The sequence below is a fragment of the Spermophilus citellus genome, assembly GCF_964194105.1.
Source record: "Spermophilus citellus genome assembly, chromosome: 11".
Taxonomy (NCBI): Eukaryota; Metazoa; Chordata; class Mammalia; order Rodentia; family Sciuridae; genus Spermophilus; species Spermophilus citellus.
In genome coordinates, this window is record NC_138192.1 from 73,002,476 (window position 1) to 73,024,378 (window position 21,903).

General features: G+C 37.3%; 1 protein-coding gene across 1 annotated transcript; it reads left to right on the plus strand.

Annotated features, from left to right (window-relative positions):
• Positions 1 to 11,733: 11,733 nt before the first annotated feature.
• On the plus strand, positions 11,734 to 21,693 carry DHRS9 (dehydrogenase/reductase 9; the record flags this gene model as incomplete). The annotated part of the gene is made up of 4 exons (XM_081262178.1): positions 11,734 to 12,046; positions 13,802 to 14,060; positions 17,236 to 17,399; positions 21,470 to 21,693. The coding sequence occupies 4 exons, from the start codon at positions 11,734 to 11,736 to the stop codon at positions 21,691 to 21,693; spliced, it is 960 nt and encodes a 319-aa protein (XP_081118304.1).
• Between the last annotated feature and the right edge of the window lie 210 nt (positions 21,694 to 21,903).

A 21,903-nucleotide genomic window follows, 5' to 3' on the forward strand; every position in this document is an offset into this window, starting at 1 on the left:
GAATTCTTGAGGCGGGGGGAAGCACTCTAAATGTTTGAGTATATTTTAGTCTTGTTTTTGTTTTTGTTGTTGTTGTTCTTTTGCAGAAAAAAAAGCACATGCCCCCCATTTAATTTAAAGGGTGAAAGTAGTATTTAGACTCCATCTAGACAAGTCCTTTCATATGCTCACTCCAGCTAATAAAAAACCATAGTTTTTGAAAAAGGAACACAGAGCCTGGGGAATACAGCATTGTATCTGTATTTTATATAGGCATATAAAATATATCTGAGGAATATAGCATTAAACTAGCATACAAGGAAATAGAAATTTTTTTTAAATATCGGTGGAGTTTTGCCTGCCTGTGTGACTAAAACAGGGGAGGTCTGGCAGGCTCAAAGGAGGGTGAGCTCTGCCTAGTGCCCTCAATACCTGCAGCCTCAACACTTTCCATTGCAACCCAAGGGCCATGCCAGGTCCCCTCTGACCAGCTCTGAAACAGTCCATCTCTTTCCTGTCCTCAGGAGGCTCAGTACCAGACACCATGTCAGTATGCTGTCATTACTATACCTTATAATACAAATTAGGAAGCATGAATAATTCTAAAACTTTGTTTCATTAAATTGTTTTGATCTCCTTGCTCACCAATGTTTAATAAAATAAAATAAAATCATTAGAGACTGATTGCTCCAACTTACTCTCTTAGGAGAACAGGAATACTATATAGTCAAAAGCATGCTAACAGGGAGGAAAACACCTCAATCAAGAACAATAATCATAATTTAAAAATTAAATTATTAACATAATATACCAGGCAGATTACACAATGCTTCCTTGTCACATTATTTCAGCTGTAGTATTTGGTCCCAGGGAAGAGAATAGTACCAGTCTTTTTTTTTTAAAGGTTCTTTCTATAAGCAGCAATATTTAATTTATCAAGAATACTCTGGTTCTTTTGGAAACACGTGACCTACAGTTTCTTGGCTTCCCTCATTCATTGAGAAGAGACTTAGTCATCCATCAGCGTCACAGTGGGTGTGACTCACAGAGAGAACTGGGACTCCTCACACACATGTAGGTGCTCTATTTCAACGGAAGCCCAGGCACCTCAGGAGGATCAGCTTGGTCAGGGTGCACTTCCTTCCTTGTGCACAGCAGGAAGACTGCAGTCGCTTAAGCAAGTCACCAACAACGTCTGCCTCCAGATTCAACTGCAGTAAGGTAACTGGTGATGAGTTTTGTTGTTTATTGCTGCATCTATCAAGTCTTTAATTTTCCTTTGAATGAATCAAGTTGTCTCTCAGGCTGTGGTCAAGTGTTGCTATTTTTCTCTAATACAGCATATTAGAAGGCAATGACAGGAGCCAAGCCCATCTCTCAGAAATGGTCTCAGTGGGCTGCAGGATCCCACCTTAAACTCCAGGCCTCTCTTCAGATGTCCTTTAGTACCCTCAACTCAAAATTAAATTTACCTCTTGTTATTCTCTGTGTGCCTATTTTAGACCTACTGTGAATCTTATGATTAATTAGAAACTGGAGAGAGAGGGACTCCAAAAAGCATATGAATCTTAGATGAATTTCTTACTGAAGAAATAGATTTGCTATCAACAGCAGGTCTCATCTGTTGATCCACTTGCTTTACCAATATTATCAAATGTCAGTTTACTTGAACACACACACTCTCTCTTTGCTGAATGAACAAAATAATTGGAAATAAACAAGGAAATTCCTGACAGTACACAGTTGCTCCCTGGATCCTGGGATGACATTATGACATTAAAAGACCTGCACAGATATGTACTCTCTATTTTATGAACCAGTGGTATGGCTCTCTTTTTCAATTATTTGATATTTGGCAGTGGAGACAAAGTTTAAATAGAATACATTCAATTTAGAGTTGTACAAATAACTCTAAAATGTCCCACTACACTATTAGCCCAAGGGCAGAGACTGTGCTTTTTATCTTGGTATTCCTTGGCATATCCATTAGATATTCTAAAAATATTCTTGGCTTGATGCTGCAGTAGATGAAAGTTAAATGTTGTATCAGATATGTTGAGATTTGAAAAGGGTGTCCAATTTTAAAAACAAATCTCAATGTTTAAATACAAGGGAAAAAAAGAAACTTGCCTCATACATTTCAAATGAGGAAAATGGGAATTGGTTTTGAAATCCTTACAACAAATGTTACTTTCTTAAGGGACAGTATGAAAAAACTCTACCCTTTTCTTTTACTCAAAGATATATGTAGCTAAAAGAAATATCCTGAATGGTTGAAGACTCTCCCTGCATATTTACATACATCTTCTCTGTAGTCTAAACTTTGAAAGTTTCTTTGACAAGTTATAATACTACACAATATATAATCCATTCCAGTTTGCAGTTATTAAATTCAGTGTCTATAAATAAAGTACCTATGATTTTAACAATAATGTTTATCCTGCATGTACTGTTAGAAAGCACATTAGCAAAATAAAACTAGCAAGTATTAGGTATAATTAATCAATTCATAATTAATCAATAATTATAGGGATTATGGCAAATTGAGAAATTTTGAGAAAAGGAAAAGAAAATCAGAGACACTTCAATCCTTAGAACTAAAAACGCAAATAGAACCCCAGCAGGTCTTCCCAACCTGGGAGCAGGCTGGAGGAATAACAGCTGAACTCCTAGGAGGTCTGTGAATGAATCTGCAGAGGAAGTAAGTAGACAAGCATGCTTCTCCACGTCACTGTCCCACTACTCAAAGCACAGACCAAGTAGGAGGCCTGCCTCCGTCCTCAGGGGAATCAGGACTCAGAAGAACGTAACTGCCTTGAGAGCAGAGACTTCACCCATTGAGAGAGGGAATTTCACCAGCATCATCCACGTTGCTATTTACTTTAATCAGATCCTCAAAAGCACATTTGCTGCAGGGCACAGTGGTGCATGCCTGAAATCCCAGTGGTTGAAGAGACTGAGACAGGAAGATCTCAAGTTCAAGGCTTCCTAAGTGAGACACTTAGCAAGACCCTGTTAAAAAAAAAAAAAAAAAAAAAAAAAAAAAAGAATGAAAAGGTCTGGGGATGTGGCTTAGTGGTTAAAAGAAAACATGGGTTCAAGCTGGGGTTGGGGTTCAGCAGTAGAGCACTTGCCATGTATGAGGCACTGGGTTCAATCCTCAGCATCACATAAAAATAAACAAAATAAAGGTTAAAAAAAAAAAAACCCTGGGTTCAATTCCTGCTACTCTTCCCCCTCGCCCCCCCACCAAAAAAAAAAAAAAAAAAAAAAAACATTTGCTGCTTAATGTAAGCACGTTTCATGTAAGATGCCTTGACTCAAGTTTTGTTTTCAGACTTCTGGGTGCCTTATTTGAATATTCTTTTTCACAAAAACATAATTCTTTCATTATCTTTAATTATGACTTTATATATATAGTTTGTGTCATTAGGCTCCAATATATATTTTTCTTAAAGAAATGTGCAATAGAAGTCTCCAAAAGGTAACAGGAGTTTTTATTTCAATAAAAGGTAAAAGGAAGTCTGTGTAAGTTAAGGCTTATGATATTTAAATATAAAAGAAGCATACCTGTTCCTCTTCAGTGGATATAAAGAAAACCTATGTAAGAGAATCCCCAGACAGAAACATTCCAGAAAGCTGTTGCTACATAACTCTCTGTTTTATTTATTTTGGTAAACAATTCAGTTGTTGGTTCCCAGTTAGGCCACAATTGCAACAAATTCAAAGTAAATAAAGATTGAACAAACTCCTCAATATGACCTATTTTAGTATTGCTTTGTGGAGTTATATGGAAGTAAAATCAAGTGGTCTGGGAAGATCTATCTAGAAAGAACTCCACATTTCTTATAAAAAGTGTATCTCACAACACCACTGAAATATTAATGTATATTTTTTAAACCACTTCTCTTACTTGTAAATTTGTAAATAAGAGAAGTGAAATCAAAGAATTTTAAGTTTTTTACTAGGAAAATAAACCCAGGAAGATAAACTTAAAAGAAACAGAAGTAAGCAAGGACAGCAATCAAATGCAATATTTTCCTATAGCTGCTGACAGGCAGTTCCTATTTAAGCACTCTGCATGGAAATAGAAAACTAGTTCTCCTTTCTGGTTCCTTCTGCATTATTGTGGCATAGTAGATAATTTTTGATGAAATGTTTTTATTCCTCCCATAAAGTGATAAGGTTTGCAGTTCTTCTCTCTCCTAACAAATTTAAGAGTTTCGAGATTGAAGTTTTAGTTCCAGCCATGTTAGCGAGTGACCTTGATATCTGCCCTATACCAGAAATATTTTGATGATTACATGAGATAAAAATTACATGAATGGGTCTCAAAACTTTTTAAACTCATTCAGCATTGGAAGTGGGAATATTTTACTATTATAATTACCATTACCCTTTTACCCTGACAATTCAGAGATCGCAAAGATTAATTCAGTTATGATGAGAACCTCGGAGCCAGAGTGGAGATATCCTTCTTTCTCCCTTCCTTCCTTTTTTCCTGCAGCAACATTTAAAGGACATGAGCCTAAGGCCAAGAATCACACAGGCACTGGAGAGTCCAGGCAGTGCATGTACACCTAGGGCCCAAGAGTTGAGTGGGAATGCAGATGTCAGTAGGAGAACCAGAAGAGTCTGGTCTATATCAGTCCCAGAGTCACCACAGTGATTGTATCTTGAGCCAATTAGTCCACTTCTGAATGTGTCCTTATCTATAAAATGGAAAGATTTTTGTCATGAGCTGTAAGTGAAATGAATATCTGTAGATCCTAGCAGAGGGCCTAGAACATATTAAGCACTCAGTAAACCATTACTTTCAACCTTATTCCACTTAACAGACTGGGAATCCCAAGGACCAGGGATTTCCAAAGGGCATATTCTACAGTCTGTAGAGTCAACTGACCACCCAGCTGAAGGGCATCCCAGGAGAGCGTGGAATGGCCCAAACTCAAAATAATCAGAATCCATTCCTCATAAATGCTGGTAGTAATTTTTGAATTCACAAATCAAATACATAATTTGTTCACTGCCCCCTTCCCTCTTGCTGAGAAAAAGACATTTAAAAAAAATCATAGAAATTAATGCTTGCAGCAGCAGAATATGAGTAATTCTTTGTAAGTAACAAAACTTTACTGTTAAAGTTATAAAATAATAAACTCTCATAAAATAATAAACTCTCATCCATGAGATAATACCAAGGAACCAATGACAAAGTTTCCAGGGAAGTAATTCTGGAAAGTTCTGGATCCCCAAGACAAGGAAGCTCCGGACCAGTGATTCTCAATGAGGGTGGTGATTTTGTCCCCCAAGGGACATTTAGCAATGTCTATAGACATTTTTCAGTTGTGAGGGAGAAGTGCTACTGGCATCTAGTGGATAGAGGCCAGAGATGGTGCTAAATGTGCTACAATACACAGGATAGACCCCACACCAGACCCCACCACCACTAATCATGTGATCCAAAATAGCAAGAGTACTGAAGTTGAGAAGTTCATGCCTAGAAATAAGGGACATATGGAAAATGTCCCTCAGAAAGTGAAACTGATTGATCCTGCCCAATAATCACAGGGCTCTTTCTGTGTAGCTGACATTGTCACATTAGTGTCCAGGTACTCTTCAAGGTAAGCACTATGTCCCCATTTTATCAACAGAAAAGTGTAGATACAGAGATGATGAGCAATTTGTTCAAGAGCTCTCTAATCATCGGTAAGACTGAACCTCCACCTGCCTAGTCTGGGGTGTGGGCTCCTAAGTACAGCTCTACTGGTTTGATCCCAAGGGACTTGTACTTTTACTAAACAGTTTATTGTGAGATAAATTGAAAGACATACCAGATAAACAAGCAACTGAGGTCAGTGTCTTGAATCTGAATGGTTGTGACCAAGGAACCTTGTGGAGATGACCAGAGTTAGCAGAGTATGGCTGAGGCAGCCCTGTTACTTACAGTTACTCATTTACTTCTCAGTGGTCAATGAACCAATTGGCCATCTATCAACTCCTGTTACAGGTCATAGTTCAGACCAAGGACCACTGCTCAGAGGTGATATTTTGACAAAAATAACCAGGAGATGTCGAAAATGTGTTTGGTTTGTAGTTCACTTAGCTCGATGACCTAGAAAAATGTGAAATTTAGAGACTGAGGAACTAGCATTTAGAGTCAAAAATATTTGAAGTAAGGACAGACTTTGCAAAATTGAGGTCAGCATTAGCAATCCCTAGGATTCAGGCTACAGGCTGAGACACCACCCTCTGTAATGACCCTCAACCCAGAGGTACACCTGATAAGGACAACACATTTTATTGGGAGTCCATCCTTAATTAAAAAATCTCCTCTCTGCTTCTCATCAAGGGAAATGTGTTTATTTAGGGAATGAGGAGGTTGAAAAGATGAGGAAGGGATCTGGGCATGATGGCTCACACCTGTAATCCTAGCACTTGGGAGACTGAGGCAGGAGGATTGCAAGTTCAAAGTCAGCCTTAGCAATTTAGCAAGGCCCTAAGCAATTTAGCGATATCCTGTCTCAAAATAAAATATAAAAAGGGTTGTTCAAATTTCATAAATAATACAACCTTATAACATTAGGGCCTAATAATGACCCAATAATGTTCTTTCTGGAAAAAGAAAAAATTTTTTTCTTGTCCATGGGCATGTGTTAGCACCCTTGGTTGTCTTACCTGTAGGCTCCTTGAATATGAAAGTTCTTGGTCTTTCTTTCCTATTCTTCAGGACTTTGATGTTTTGAAGATCATAGGCTCATTTTGGGGGGAATTGGAAGATGATTCCCTGTGCACAATTATCTTTGAGTGAAGCACAGAAGTACTGCTATGTTCTTTCTATTATGTCAAAATTAGAGGCACAGTCGATTTGCCCCATAACTAGTATATTCATCTTCATCACTTGGTTAATGTGACAGCTCTCAGATTTTTTTTTCTACTGTGAAATCACTATTGTTCTCTTTTTAATTAGTGAGTATCTTTGGGTGGCATTCTTCAAGATTCTCTAATTGTTGTCTCTTGTCCAAATTCCACTCCGTAGTTTTAAAATCCGTTGATCATTCTTGCCTGAAACAGTTGTTACTATATCATTGCCAAGTGTTGATTTTCAAATTGCATCATTCCTTTGACATTTATTAGTTGGCATATTAAATCTAAAGAAAAGCTTTTACTTTTCCCCATCTATTTGTTTATTGTTGTATATCATAATGAACTCATGCTTTCATATCACAGTCAGTGAGTTATGATCTGTTATCATCAGTATTTGTTTTGATGCTCACATTGTCTCATGCTTGCGGGGGGGAGCCTCTTCCAATTGGTTCCAATGTACTTTTGATACGTTCAACATTCTTTGAGCACTTTTTCACTTTCTGGCATGAGATATTCTGGGTTCATTTTGTACTTTTCCAGCCCAACCCTGATATTAACTTCTCCAACAATTAGGAATGTAATACTTAAATCTCAGGGCCAGAGCTCTTGGTTGCTTTGTTGCTAGTAGAGTTTCATTGCTTATAGTTCATCAGGTAGACTTTGAAAGCTATTTATCTATGTCAGTATCTACGGACTCATATTAAAAGCCATGAGTTCTTACTGAGTCTTCCAACTCTAATCCAATTCTACCAGGTCCATTCCAGCCTCTCCCTTTCCACATTTGCAACTCCTCTTTCTGACAATATGAAACCTGGCCTCCATTAACCATTATATATTTACCTACTTTCTCAATCCAGCAATTTTAAATTTCAGGATTGTCTGTTTTCAAGTTATGGTAAAGGCATGGACTTTATGGGATATAATTTGTTCCTGATAAATTGTAAATGTAAGTATACACACACAATGGAGTATGTTCTAGGAAATTTGGATTTATATGATTGTCATTATCACAGCTACCTTTACTATTTGGTTTTTTAGATATACATAACAGTAGAATGTTTTGACATATTATACATACATAGAATATGACTTATTCTAATTAGGATCCCATTCTTGTGGTTGTACATGATATGGAGTTACACTGGTCGTGTATAAATATATGTGAACATAGGAAAGTTATGTCTGATTCATTCTACTGTCTTATCCCCCTTTCCTTCCCTTCATTCCCCTTTGTCTAATCCAATGAATTTCTATTCTTCCCTCCCAGACCTCTTTATTGTGTGTTAGCATCCACATATCACAAAGAACATTCAGCTTTTGTTTTTTGGGAATTGGTTTATTTCACTTAGCATGATAGTCTCCAGTTCCATCCATTTACCAGCAAATGCCATAATTTTATTCTTCCTTATAGCTCAGTAATATTCTATTGTATATATACCACGGTTTCTTTATTCATTCATCTGTTGAAGGACTAGATTTGTTCCATAGATTAGCTACTGTGAATTGAGCTACTATAAACATTGATGTGGACATGTCACTATATTATGCTGATTTTGAGTCCTTTGGGTATGTGTCTAGGAGTGAGATAACTGGGTCAAATGGTGGCCCAAGTTTTCTGAGGAATCTTCATACTGCTTTCCAGAGTGGTTGCACCAATTTACAGTCCCACCAGCAATGTATGAGTGTACCTTTTTCCCCACATCCCAACATTTATTGTTATTTGTATTCTTGATAATTGAAATTCTGACTGGAGTGAGATGAAATCTCAGTGAAGTTTTAATTGGTATTTCTCTAATTGCTAGAGATGTTGAACATTTTTTCATATATTTGTTGACCATTTGTATTTCTTCTTCTGTGAAGTGTCTGTTCAATTTCTTTCCCAATGTATTGATTGGGTTATTTGATTTTTTTGGAATTAAGCTTTCAAAGTTCTTTATATACCTTGAAGATTAATGCTGTATCCAAGGTGCAGGTGGCAAAGATTTTCTCTTTATGCTCTCTCTTCACATTCTTGATTGTTTTCCTTTGCTTTGAAGCAGCTTTTTAGTTTGATACCATCCAATTTATTGATCCTTTATTTTACTTCTTGTGCTTTACTTCTTGTTGAGGAAGTCAATTCCTAAGCTAACATCATAGAGATTTGGGACTTCTTTTTCTTCTAGTAGGCGTGGGGTTTCTGGCCTAATGCCTAGCTAGGTCCTTAATCCACTTTGAGTTGAGTTTTGTGCAGGGTAAGAGACAGGGGTCTAATTTCATTTTGTTTCATATGGATTTCCAGTTTTCCCAACACTATTTGTTGAAGAGGCTATCTTTTCTCCAATGTATGTTTATGGCGCCTTTGTCTAGTATGAGATAACTATATTTATGTGGGTTTATCTCACCACAGCTACCTTTTAAGTGTGAATAATTTTTAATACATGAAGTAAAATGCATAGAGCTACAAAGGAATCTACTATAGTGAAATACATCCAAAATAATTAAATTTTTTCTTTAATTAACACATGAAGTAACAGTATAATAGTAGAAGAAATGATGTTCACCATAATTTTGAAGTGGTGATGAGCATAAGCCATATTTTGAGATAACTCTAATAATAGCAATGTGACATAAAGATATTTGTGATTTCTACTGTAACAAAGTCACAGGTACTACAAATAATGCTGTGGTTTGTTGTTACTTTCATAATTCAAAGGTGTGCTAAATTTCAGGCACAGTGTAGGGAAAGTAAAATGGAGTCTTGTGCCATCCAAGTGGACAGACCCCTCAGTTCTATCCATGACCCTCTCAAGGGTCTGTGAAAGCCGTTTGCCCAAGTCATCCATCCACCTGAATTCAAGGCCTTAAGGCTCATAATCCACCCTCATGCCCAGGAACAGAACTTGCCTTCCTCATAGCTGTACCTCAAGAATCAACTGTTTTCCTCAAACCTAACATATTTTTAATGTGTTTCTCTGGCTTAATATTTTTCAAAGAGCAATTCTTTCAACTTTCTCTTTTTTAAGCGCTAGCTCTGTTAGGACAAAAACTGAAAACAGAGTGTTCAAACTCTCCTTAAGGAGTAAATATATATTACATGGAGTTTTTGTTTTTATCTGAAATACTGTGTTTCTTATACAGTGATTAATAGATATATAGTGTATGTGTGTGTGTTGTGTGTGTGTGATGAAATTCTATCTATATGTATAATTATTATATTTCTCATTAGGAAGAGAGAATTTTTACATATACAGTAAATACATATATAGAAAATAAACTGGAGTTAAATGCACCAAAATATTAAGAGTCAAACGTGATAACTGTTACTATCTTCTTTTTTCTGCACTTTTTTTTTCACCATAAATATAAGTTGATTTTATATGCAGAGAAAATATTTTAAAGGGTTCAAAGGAAAAACCAGAAAATACTGTAAGAAAACAATGTCCAACATTTATAAAATTGCTTGGCTCAACAGCTACTTTCTGAGCACAGTGTCCATGAACAGCCATGATTCCAGAAGCATCTACAAGGTCTGAACTTCAACTCAAGCTTATTGATTGTCCTCTTTGAGACACTCAGGGTCCTCTAGATTCTAAGGGAGGGTCTAAATCAGGGGCAAAGATACTGCCTGGAAACAGCAGGAAATTTTCTTGGTCATTGGGGAAGAAATAAGGTCTTCCCCTACTTCCGATGGCCCTCTTCCCTCCCCGGGGTAAGGAGCCTATACAGGTGTGCCTGTGTGGTGGGCATGGGTGATCTCCTTCCCTAGGGCTGTCTCATGGCTGTGCATTGGGAGGGCTGGGCCTCCATGCTACACTCAAACCTGAGACAGCAAGGGAAGCCTGTCCTTTGACTGTTGGCCACTTCCTCCTCTGACTCTTCCCCAGGCACCACTGTCCATGGTAAGAGTTGGCATAAACTGAGGGGACACGCCACCACAGGCTTCTGAGGAAAGCGAAGGGCAGTCTCCTCTTGTTTGATGGTAGGCCTCCCCGTCTGCTCCCAGCCCTGACAAAATTATTTTCCCCAATGGTTTTATGCCACTTATGGTCAAAGCCTTGGTTTTACAATATCTATTTGCTTCACTTTGTCTTCCGTATATGTGAGAGTTTTGGGGGGTTTTTTGTTTTGTTTCTCATAGCAGGCTGGTGTCCAAAGAGGATGAAATCTGAGTATTTGGAATAGTGGTTTGGAATACTGTACATGGACCAACAGTTCTCTCCCAATCTCTTCCTATTCATCTCCCTCTTCTGCCACATTAATATTCTCAGCATTGAGCTGTAATACTCTCAAAGCTGAGTTGAAGGCTAACATGAACCTATTTAAAATAAGAAAATGGAAACCACGTTGAAAGTGTTTTCTTAGTGACAACAGTAAAATGCTCTCATTTTCCTGACAGTCTAAAAATCAAGAGTCTACTAGAACAAGTAAGACTGAACTATACTTTCTAATAGATTTGACCTGTTTTGCTTAAATTTCACGAAGTGACAATAAGTAAGGTTTTACAGTAAGAATCTTTCTGATGGATGAGTTCACAAGTCAAATTAATGTCACTGTCCCACACAACTCCAGTCAACCACATCTACCTCTGACCTGTGTCAGCTCTTCCAGGGAGTCTCCCTTTCTGTCTCCCACTTAATTTCTCTGAATTCTACTTGGATAGTTTTTGTACTACCTTCAAGAAGCAATTTATTCTTTAAATGGCCATCTTCCCAACAAACAACCAAATAAGAAGTATTATTTTTTAACTTTATATTTACCTATTCAAGTGAACTAAAATATCTCCAGTTCATCAAGCCTAGGTTATGATACTTCGGTAGTTCTAATTTGAATTTTCTTTCTAATTTTGAACCCTCAGGATACCATTCTGTTTTGTGATACAAGAAAGGAGTACCTCATCACATAGGAAAAAAAATGCTTTTTGGGGTGCTAGCCCTCCTAATCCTCTGTGCTTTTCTATGGAATTATAAAGGACAACTGAAGATTGCAGACATTACCGATAAGTATATTTTCATCACTGGGTGCGACTCAGGCTTTGGAAACTTGGCAGCCAGAACTTTTGATAAAAAAGGATTTCGTGTAATTGCTGCCTGTCTGACTGAATCAGGGTCGACAGCTTTGAAGGCAGAAACCTCAGAGAGACTTCATACAGTGCTTCTGGATGTAACTGACCCCGAGAATGTCAAGAAGACTGCCCAGTGGGTGAAGAACCATGTTGGGGAAAAAGGTGAGAGACATGGGGGTGGGGAAGGGAGGGATATAGGGAATTAACTAAAGAAAAATAAAATGTGTTCAGATTTTAAATGGATTTTCAATAAAATGTCTCCTAAATACCAGCTGTGCACTTCTCTAACTTCAGGAAAGCATCTGGGTAATTCCAAGTTGCAAGCTGTCTGCAGACAATAGAGACACCAATCAAATTACACTCAGTCTTTTGTCCCAGTGGGTCAATTTAGAACAGAGATGAAGGTACTGATTTTCCCTGGTATTCTGCAATGAATTTTTACTCCATCCATATACATAGCAAAAGGACTGGAGTGAAATCTACAGGAGAATATGAGAGCAGACCAAAATCATCCTTTGAATAGCTGACACCCACTTTTCACTACAGAATGCTCCAGAGTTCACACATTTTAGTGGGTGAGGTAGGAAAGGGCCTGAGAACATGAGTTAGAATCTTACATAGTCCTGGTGGAGTACTGAGCCCTTGGACACTCATTCTGTAAGTAGATTCTGCTAAGATGGCTGCTTTTTTTTTTTTTAGTTTTATTGATTTTATTTTTTTAAATACACAACAGCAGAATGCATTACAATTCTTATTACACATATAGAGTACAATTTTTCATCTTTGTATATAAAGTATGTTCACACCAATTTGTGCCTTTATTCATGCACTTTGTTTTGTTTTGGTTTTGCATTACAATTTTTATTACACAAATATACCACAATTTTTCTTATCTTTGTATATAAAGTATGTTCACTCCAATTCATGTCTTTATACATGTACTTTTTTGGCATTACAATTCTTATTACACAAATATATCACAATTTTTCATATCTCTGTTTGTATATAAAGTATGTTGACACCCAATTCTGGTCTTCATACATGTACTTTGGATAATAATGTCCATCACATTCCACCATCCTTGCTAATCCCCTGCCCCCTCCTTTTCCCTCCCACCACTCTTCCCTAACTAGAATTCATCTATTCCTCCCATGCTCCCTCTCCCTACCCCACTATGAGTCAACCTCCTTATATCCGAGAAAACATTTGGCAGTTGTTTTGGGGGGAAGATGGCTGCTTTCTAAACTAGAAGGTTTGAATCAGCTTTGTCCAGCATTTGAAATATTCTCATGGAATAAGATATTGGGGTCTATAAAGAAAAAAAATGTATATATTTTTCTCAACTATATCTTCATCATATACCTGAGATTCTGAAGTATAAACATTATGATTTGATAAGGCTCCAGACAATTTTTAATGCTTGAATTCCAAATACCTTTAGCAATATTAAATGTTTCCCATCATAAAACAAGCCCAGTGAGTGATTAGATTTTTTTCACCAAAAATAAACATGAGGTGTTTATTTTCACTCTATCCATATAGAACATTTTATAAATATTCTCTGACTTTGCCATCTAGCAAGGCAGGTGGGGTGGGTGGGGGGAATAGACCTATTTACTCTACATATGAGATGAAAATGCAGAAAGTCTAACTCAAAAAGTATCATTATTTGACATTCAGAATTGGAAATAGAATAACACTGAAACTAAATTTCAGTAAAAACAAACTTCAATTATTTGAATTTATTCTCCCACTCTCTCTGCTATCACTTCTACAAACTGCAAAATATTTCACAGTAGCAATATATTTACAAGGAGGAAATGGCACCATTGTGTAAAACAGAGGCTGCATTTTCATCCAAGACTCCATATGAACGCCACCTTCTACCACATCTCCTTTCTTCCCTCTGGGATCTAGGTCTCTGGGGTCTGATCAACAATGCTGGTGTTCTTGGTGTGCTGGCTCCCACCGACTGGCTGACAGTGGCAGACTACAGAGAACCTATTGAAGTGAACCTGTTTGGACTCATCGATGTGACTTTAAATATGCTTCCTTTGCTCAAAAAAGCTCGAGGGAGGATTGTCAACGTCTCCAGCATTGGAGGTCGGCTTGCATTTGGTGGAGGGGGCTATACTCCATCCAAATATGGAGTGGAAGGCTTCAATGACTGCTTAAGGTAAAAACAAACTAATTGGTTTACTAGGAAATAATACCTGGTAACATTCATTCAATGCTTAGTATGGACTAGACACTCTACTTAGTACTTTAAATTATTTCCACTTTATAGACAATGCTACTGAAACTCAGAGAGATTAGCTAACTTGCCCAAGGTCATCCAACTAAGTAAGTGGTGGAACCGAGATTTGATTTTTTTTTTTACTTATTGCATTAATGCATGATATTGATTGAGGTGGTGAATTTATACTCAGGAGGTCAGTTTATCAATAGGAAATTAGACAAAGCATAAATCAGGGTAGCTCTCTCCATTGCTTTTAGTGTATGTTACAGACACAACAGTACCATCTTACTTAAACCTTCTGTAGAAAAGTATAAGTTCTTAAATGGCTACTCAATGCACCCTACCCAAGCTTTGTAGCAGCATTCAGTAGGAGAAACACGGAGGAGTGTGCTTAATCCATCCTACCTGGACCCAGAACCTTTCATTATCAGTTCAGAGCCCTAAAGTGTAAGTAGTTCTTTCAGTCAAGGTTCTGGCAGAGAATGGAGGCATATTAAGATAGAGTCAAAGGAACAGAGTTTGTTTAAGGAACTATTCACAAACACATGAAAAGCATGTAGAAAAATCCCAGACAATAGTGTAGTACCTGCAGGCTGATGACAACAGAGGCATTTCTATCCATAGGATTGTAGGGACAATGAGACCAGGAAAGTTTTCAGAACCTGGAGACTCAGAGGTTGTCAGCTTCCATTAAGGGATGGTATTACTAGTGTTGGTAACACTAACCTTACCTTGCCTCCTCTTGCCTCTGATCTCCCACTCACACTTCTAATCCACTGTGCCTGCTGGGAGCCAGAGTATGCATAGCTGATGCAGGACCACTTCCCAGGACATGGTGCTGGCAGGATGGAGAAAGCCACAGGAAAACCAGTTGGAAGATATTTAACCAAATGGTGCCAATAGATAAGAGAAAATATCAAATCTAAAATTAGATATTATCTTTCCATCAATTCATCCATTTGCTTATTCGATTATCTGTTGAAGAAGTATGTTAGAGTTCATGATCTATACCATGGAGCTCAGAGATCTGTGGAGATTACTAAAGATAGAACGACTCCATTTTGCCATCACATCTGATTGCCAAGTGTGACTCTCCCAGGAAATAAATACAATAACGTTGGAGTAATTCCTCCAAAACATTCACGTGAATTTGAATCACTCGGGGATCTTATTAAGATGCAGATTTTGATTGAATGGGTCTGGGATGGGGGCCTGAGATTGTGCTTTTCTAAGGAGCTCTCAAGTACTGCCATGGCTCAGGGATCACACTGGGAGCAGCAAGATCACAGAGAACCTGTTACTCTCCTTGGTTGACCTTTGGTTCCACTTTGCAAGTAGCAGGATCATAAAATTTTAGTATATTTAGGTATTTTCTTACTTTTAAAAAGATGTTTCAACTGAAATGTTCTTGGAATTTTCAATGCAGCTATATTTTTGCCTGAAAACAATCAATCACAGGTGTTTATTTCTTTAGAGTCCTAGAATTGGTATTTGATATTATGCCTGCGGGCCACAACAGTTCCAGAATGTCTATAACATAGTAGGGCTTAGGGGCAACAGCACAACTGAAAGAGGATTGGGGCGTTCTGGAGCCTTATTTTTCCTGCAAGCATTAGTAATATCATACTGATCTTACTTACCTAGTAAGCTTAGTTGGGTGGCATAACCCTAAATTGTATGCTATTTTCATGAGTGGGTAGGGAGATAAGCCTTCCCAAATCCTATCTTGGAACTGCTTACTTCCATGATCTGATGGAGATCAGACAACAGGTGAATAAATACAATGAAATGGAAAATAAACTTTTCCACTTTAATGTAAGTAATATATCTTTCTAGATCATCCAAGGTCAAACTAATTTGCATTTTTAGCAAAATATATTTCAAACTTTACAATAGTTACATTGCTAGAAGATAGAATCTACAATAAATTAAATCACATTTTAAGTTCACAAAGAGAGCTTTTAAGAAACCTTTGGTGAGGATTTCTGTAAAACTTGTTATATATTTCTGGTGGAAACATATACATATCAAATTTAGGAAATGATTATTCATGCACTGGTTTGCAATACATTGTTTTACTTTAAAGGAAGAGGTGAACCAGGTGTGATGGCAGGCACCTGTAGTCCCAGCTACTTTTAAACCCAAGAGTTCAGGGCCAGCCTGGACAACATAGCAAGATCCCATCTGTTGAAACAATAGAAAGAATAAAGGAAGGAAGGAAGGAAGGAAGAGAGAGAGAGAGAGAGAGAGAGAGAGAGAGAGAGAGAAGAAGAAGAAGAAGGAGGAGGAGGAGGAGGAGGAGGAGGAGGAGGAGGAGAAGAAGAAAGGGAGGGAAGGAGGGAGGGAGGGTTGCTATGATTCCTCTAAAACCTTGATGTCCAGTAAATGAGCAGACTTCTGGTTTTCTGTGGTGATGGGATGAAAGACCTTGCTCAGCAGCAGAGGGCTCAGGTGGGCACAGCAGGGATCATCACTTTGTGTCCTTTACTTTTGTACTGCCATCTATCACATTCCTAAGATGGAGGTAAACTTGTCCATCCAGGCCGGTCATCAGTCCATTTTCCCAGAAGGTACTTTGAGTGTGGAAAGGGAACAGTCTTAACCAAGAGCTCATCAATTTAATGAGGAGGGAATGGCTTCAGGAGAGGAGCACTGGACGGATGTGTGGCTGAGAGGTCCCACCCAGATCCCTTTTCTCTTTTGCCATTAACCAGCTCCCCCTTCACCATGAGCTTCAGTTGCCTTATTTGAAATGAGAGGGTAGAATGGAATACTTCTTTCCAGTGCACCCAATTCTGATATTCTATGAAAAGATGCATGAGAAAATAGTCACTCATATAGAATACATTCCCCAAATAAATTTGGATTAAACACTTAAAAATATAATAATAATAATAATATAAAATAAGGGCTACAGATGTAGTTCAGTGGTAGAGTGCTTGCCTAGTATGTGAGAGGCCTTGGGTTCAGTCCTTGGCACTACAAAAGAGAGAGAGAGAAAGAGAGAGAGAGAGAGAGAGAGAGAGAGAGAGAGAGAGAGAGAGAGAGAACAAATAATTTTTTAAAATAACAATAAAATTAAAAAAAACATTTTCACCTGTTCTTTTCACAGACGGGATATGAAAGTTTTTGGCGTGCACGTCTCATGTATTGAACCAGGATTCTTCAAAACAGAATTGTCAGATCCAATAAAGGCAACTGAAAAAAAGCTTGCCATTTGGAAACATCTGTCTCCAGATATCAAAGAACAATATGGAGAAGGTTATATTGAAAAAAGTGAGTTTCTGGGTGAGCCAGTGTCCTCTGGGATTCATTGTCTTAGGCAGCCTGAAGGAGGCTCAAACACAAGTGGAGAACCAAGGTTCCCACGGTAACACACCAACAGGGATCTTAAATACGCGGATCAGGATCTCTGTTCATTCCTGTCCTCTCTACTTCTCTGAGGATCAATGAACATTAACTGAGCAATTGATAAATGTCAGGTTCTATAAATGCCTAATGAATTATATCATTTACTCCTCAGAAAAGCTGCTAGAATAGTAAGCAGGGGCTTGGAAAGGCAGAGTGTCTTCCACAAAGCCAGGCAGTGCCTCCTGATCATACCAGGACCAGGCAGGCTGGCCCTGCAACCCTTGATCTTAGTCTCTACACACACCTCCCCTTCTGTTAAACTCCTTTCAGCATTATTCAAGGAAGGTTCAGACTCTGACCCTCAACTAGCTTAACATCTAGTTGACAATAAAAAGTAATCAAGTGAGGCTGTACAGTACACAGGAAAATTGGTCCTCCTTAGATGTGACCCTGAGGCCCAGAAGAGGTGGAAAATGGTGTGGCCTCTAGTTGCTCACAGAGTTCAGACCAGGAAAAGAGCGTTTCTTGGGAAAGATCAGGTTTGAGTCAGGCCTGAAAAACAGGAAGGAATTATTTGGGTGGAAGTTTTATGGAGCAGGAACACATAAAGGAGGAAATGGAAGGAAAGGTAACCCAAGTCAAAAGACTGAGTCAAGGAGGAAGAATAATAATAAAGATTATGTAATAATGACTAACACAGCAAACATTTACTACCTACTCTGTAACCATTCTAAGTGCTTTACGTGGACTCTTTCATTTATAATCCCCAAACAAACTTGATGAAGTAGATACTATCAGGTTTTTTTCCCCCCAGTTTTTAGAAATAGAGGCATAGAGAAGTAACTTATCTAAAATTACACAGCTAGTAAGTGGTAAAGCTAGATTTGAACCCAGCCAGCCCCACTCTGCCATGTATTTTTGGATACTGCAATACGGTGTGAACAAGAAACTAAGGAATTGGATCGTATTTCCTGTATCAGTATTCCCCTTCCGCCTCAGACTCACTGTTAAGATTTGCTTGCTATTCCTGAGCTCCTGCTTCAAGTTCAACAGATTCCTGTCTCCATGTATCACTCTATCCCTCCAAACTGTGATCCTGCCAGAGCCAAGTCAGATCTACCTGGAGAAGTTTTTAACATGACTGACTCCCCCAGATCCCCACCCCTCCACAGCACATGCACACACACACACACACACACACACACACACACACAATATATATATATATATACATACATACATATATATATATGTCTTGATATATAGTTTATATATTTTTCTTGATATATAATTTATATATTTTTCTTACCATATAATTTACATATATTTATATATTTTATATATAAGTTATATATTTTATATATAGTCTTGATATATAATTTATATATTTTCATATATATCTTATTTATCTATCATATATATCACATATATATGAAAATATATAAATTATATATCAAAGCTATATAAATATAATGAATTATAAATATATAGATATATATTATATATGTAAATATATATCTCATATATATATTTTATATATATATAAAATAGAAAACCACTGGGTTCAATTCCCAGCACTATAAAGTTAAAAAAATTAAAATTAAAAAATAAATAAATAATACAGACAGATATATACATGTATGTATGTGTGTATATATATATATAATGTTTAGTTGACAAACCTCACAGTTTGAGTCAAAATTGTTTTGAATCTAACTGTTTTGATTCAAAGTCATTAAAGGCTCTATTTCTCACATACTGATCCAAGTTTCTATGCAGGTTCGGTGTAAGAATAAACTTAATCCTTCAGATTTAATACTTCAGAAAAAAATCCCTCATTTAAAAGCCTTTCTATGTTTGAAATGGACACTTATACTTTTTAAATGCCTATGAGTACATCACCAAATTCCAAATTTCAAGCTATCTTTATTTAATTGACACATTATAATTGATACATATTTATGGAGCACCGTGTGATATTTCAGTACATGTATACAAAGTGAAATGATCAGATCAGGGTAATTGGTATACTGATTATTTCCAATATCTATCATTTCTTTGTGTTGGAAACATTTGAATCTTCTATACCAAGATATATCAAAAAGCATTAGCCCAGTTTTATGCTGGTTATTTTTAAATTTTTCCAAGTCTGGACCTAGACATCAGCCGTATCCACGGACCCAAAATAGGCCATACATTCAAAGCTAATTTTCTTCATTTTCCTGGCTAGGGTGGTAGGAATCTCAAATAATCATTAATTTAAGACTTATTGGATTCTTTGAACAATTTATATTTAGTTGGCACTAAAGTTATAAGAAAAATCTAGAGTCATAAATTTTCCCTTGAGAAGACAACTCAGGTATATTTTAAAAGCATATGAGAATCATATAGTACTTAGAATTTTTTGAGAAATCTCTATATTGTTTTCCATAATGACTATACTAAGTTACATTTCCACCAACGATATGCAAGAGTTCCCCTTTCTCTACACCTTTATCAATGTTTGTTATCTCTTGTTTTTCATAATATTCATTTTAACAGGTATGATATGTCATTATGGTTTGAATTTATATTTCTCTGATAAGTAGTGATATGATCATACTTTTTTCATATGCCTGTTGGCCATTTGTATATCTTCTTTTGAGAAATGTCTATTTAAGTCCTATTCCATTTATTTATTTATTTATTCATTCTAAATTTTATTTTATTTTATTTTGCAGTGCTAGGGATTGAACCCAAGGGTTCTCCACTACTGAGCTATATCCCCAGCCCTTTTATTTATTTATTTATTTATTTTGAGACAGGATCTTGCTAAGTTGCTGAGGATGACTTTGAGCTTGCAATCTTTCTGCCTCGGCCTGCTAAATCCCTTAGATTACAGGCATGTGCCATTGTGCCTGGCTCCCTTTCCATTTTGTAAATCAGATTTTTATTTTCTTGCTATTGAGGTTTTTTAGTTCCTTTTACATTTTGGATATTATTCCCTTAACAGATGTATGGTTTGCAAGTAAATTTACCATTCCATAAATTGTCTCTTCATTGTTTTAACTGTTTCCTTTGCTGTTAGGAAGATTTTTCATTTGCTGTAATTCCAACTATATTTTTGCATGGTTATCCATGTTTTGGGGGTCATGTCTAAAAAAATCTTTGCCCAGACCAAAGACGAGAAGTTTTTTCCCCATATTTTCTTCTAGTAATTTTACAGCTTCTGGTGGTACATCTAACTCTTTAATCCATTTTGAGTTGCTTTTTTATATGGTATGAGAGAAGAATCCAATTTAATTTCTCTGCGTGGGAATATTCGCTCTTCACAATGAAAGCCTGAGGCTCCAAACCATTAGCAAGCCCTCATCAAATACCTATCTCTCTAAATATGTCTTAGCCCATCACACAAGTACTTCACCTGCCTGAGAACCACATACTTAAGCTTCCTGATTAGGGACATTTATGGAATGAATTGCTCTTTTTACATAGAATTATAGAGTGGGGAAGCATGTGAGTGCACTCTCTCATAACACATGTGCCCAAGCACACGTGCACACCTACATTTCCTATAAACACAGCACTCCCTTAAAACAAATTAATAATCAAACCCATGGCTTCTTAGAGTCAGGAGCGTCATGATATACGGTATCTTTCCCCATTGCTTTAGAGCAGTAGCCTTCAAAGTTCAGTCCCTGGACTAGCAACATTAGCACCCCTTGGAGATTTGTTTGAAATGCAAGTACCTACTGACTCAGGAACTCAGAAATCTGAATATTTGTAAGCTTTCCAAGCAACTCTGCTGTCTGCCCTATTTAGAGAGCCCTGATCTAAAGAAAGCACTGTAGCATCCTTTTCTGAGGACTAAGTAGAAAACAATCAGAGTGGGTCTCAATTGTAATAATAAATTCAAAATAAATTCCCTCACATACAACCTCCACCTTGTCCCCTAGCCTCCCATTCTGCTCTTTCCTCTTTTGAAGAATAAGTGTGCTTTTTGTCTCTTTTTATAGGTCTAGACAAGCTGAAAAGCACTACAACCTGGGTGAATTTGGACCTCTCTCTGGTGGTAGAGTGCATGGACCATGCTCTGACAAGTCTCTTTCCAAAGACTCGCTATGCTGCTGGAAAAGATGCCAAGACTTTTTGGATCCCTCTTTCTCACATGCCAGCAGTTTTGCAAGACTTTTTATTGTTGAAAGAGAAAGTACAGCTGGCTAATCCCAAAGCCGTGTGAATCAGCTGATCACAGATACCTGTCCCCAGGCTATGAGATTAGCCAAATTCAAGGACACATCTACTTTTCCATCCCGTTCCTTACCTAATCCAACCTGGACTCATTTAGACCAGGCTTATTTATAGAAAAGAAGGAGTCTTACCATCATCAGTAGTGTCTCAGGGTCCCTTCTCAAGCCTTCTTTGACAAGAAGGATAGAGATGGCACATC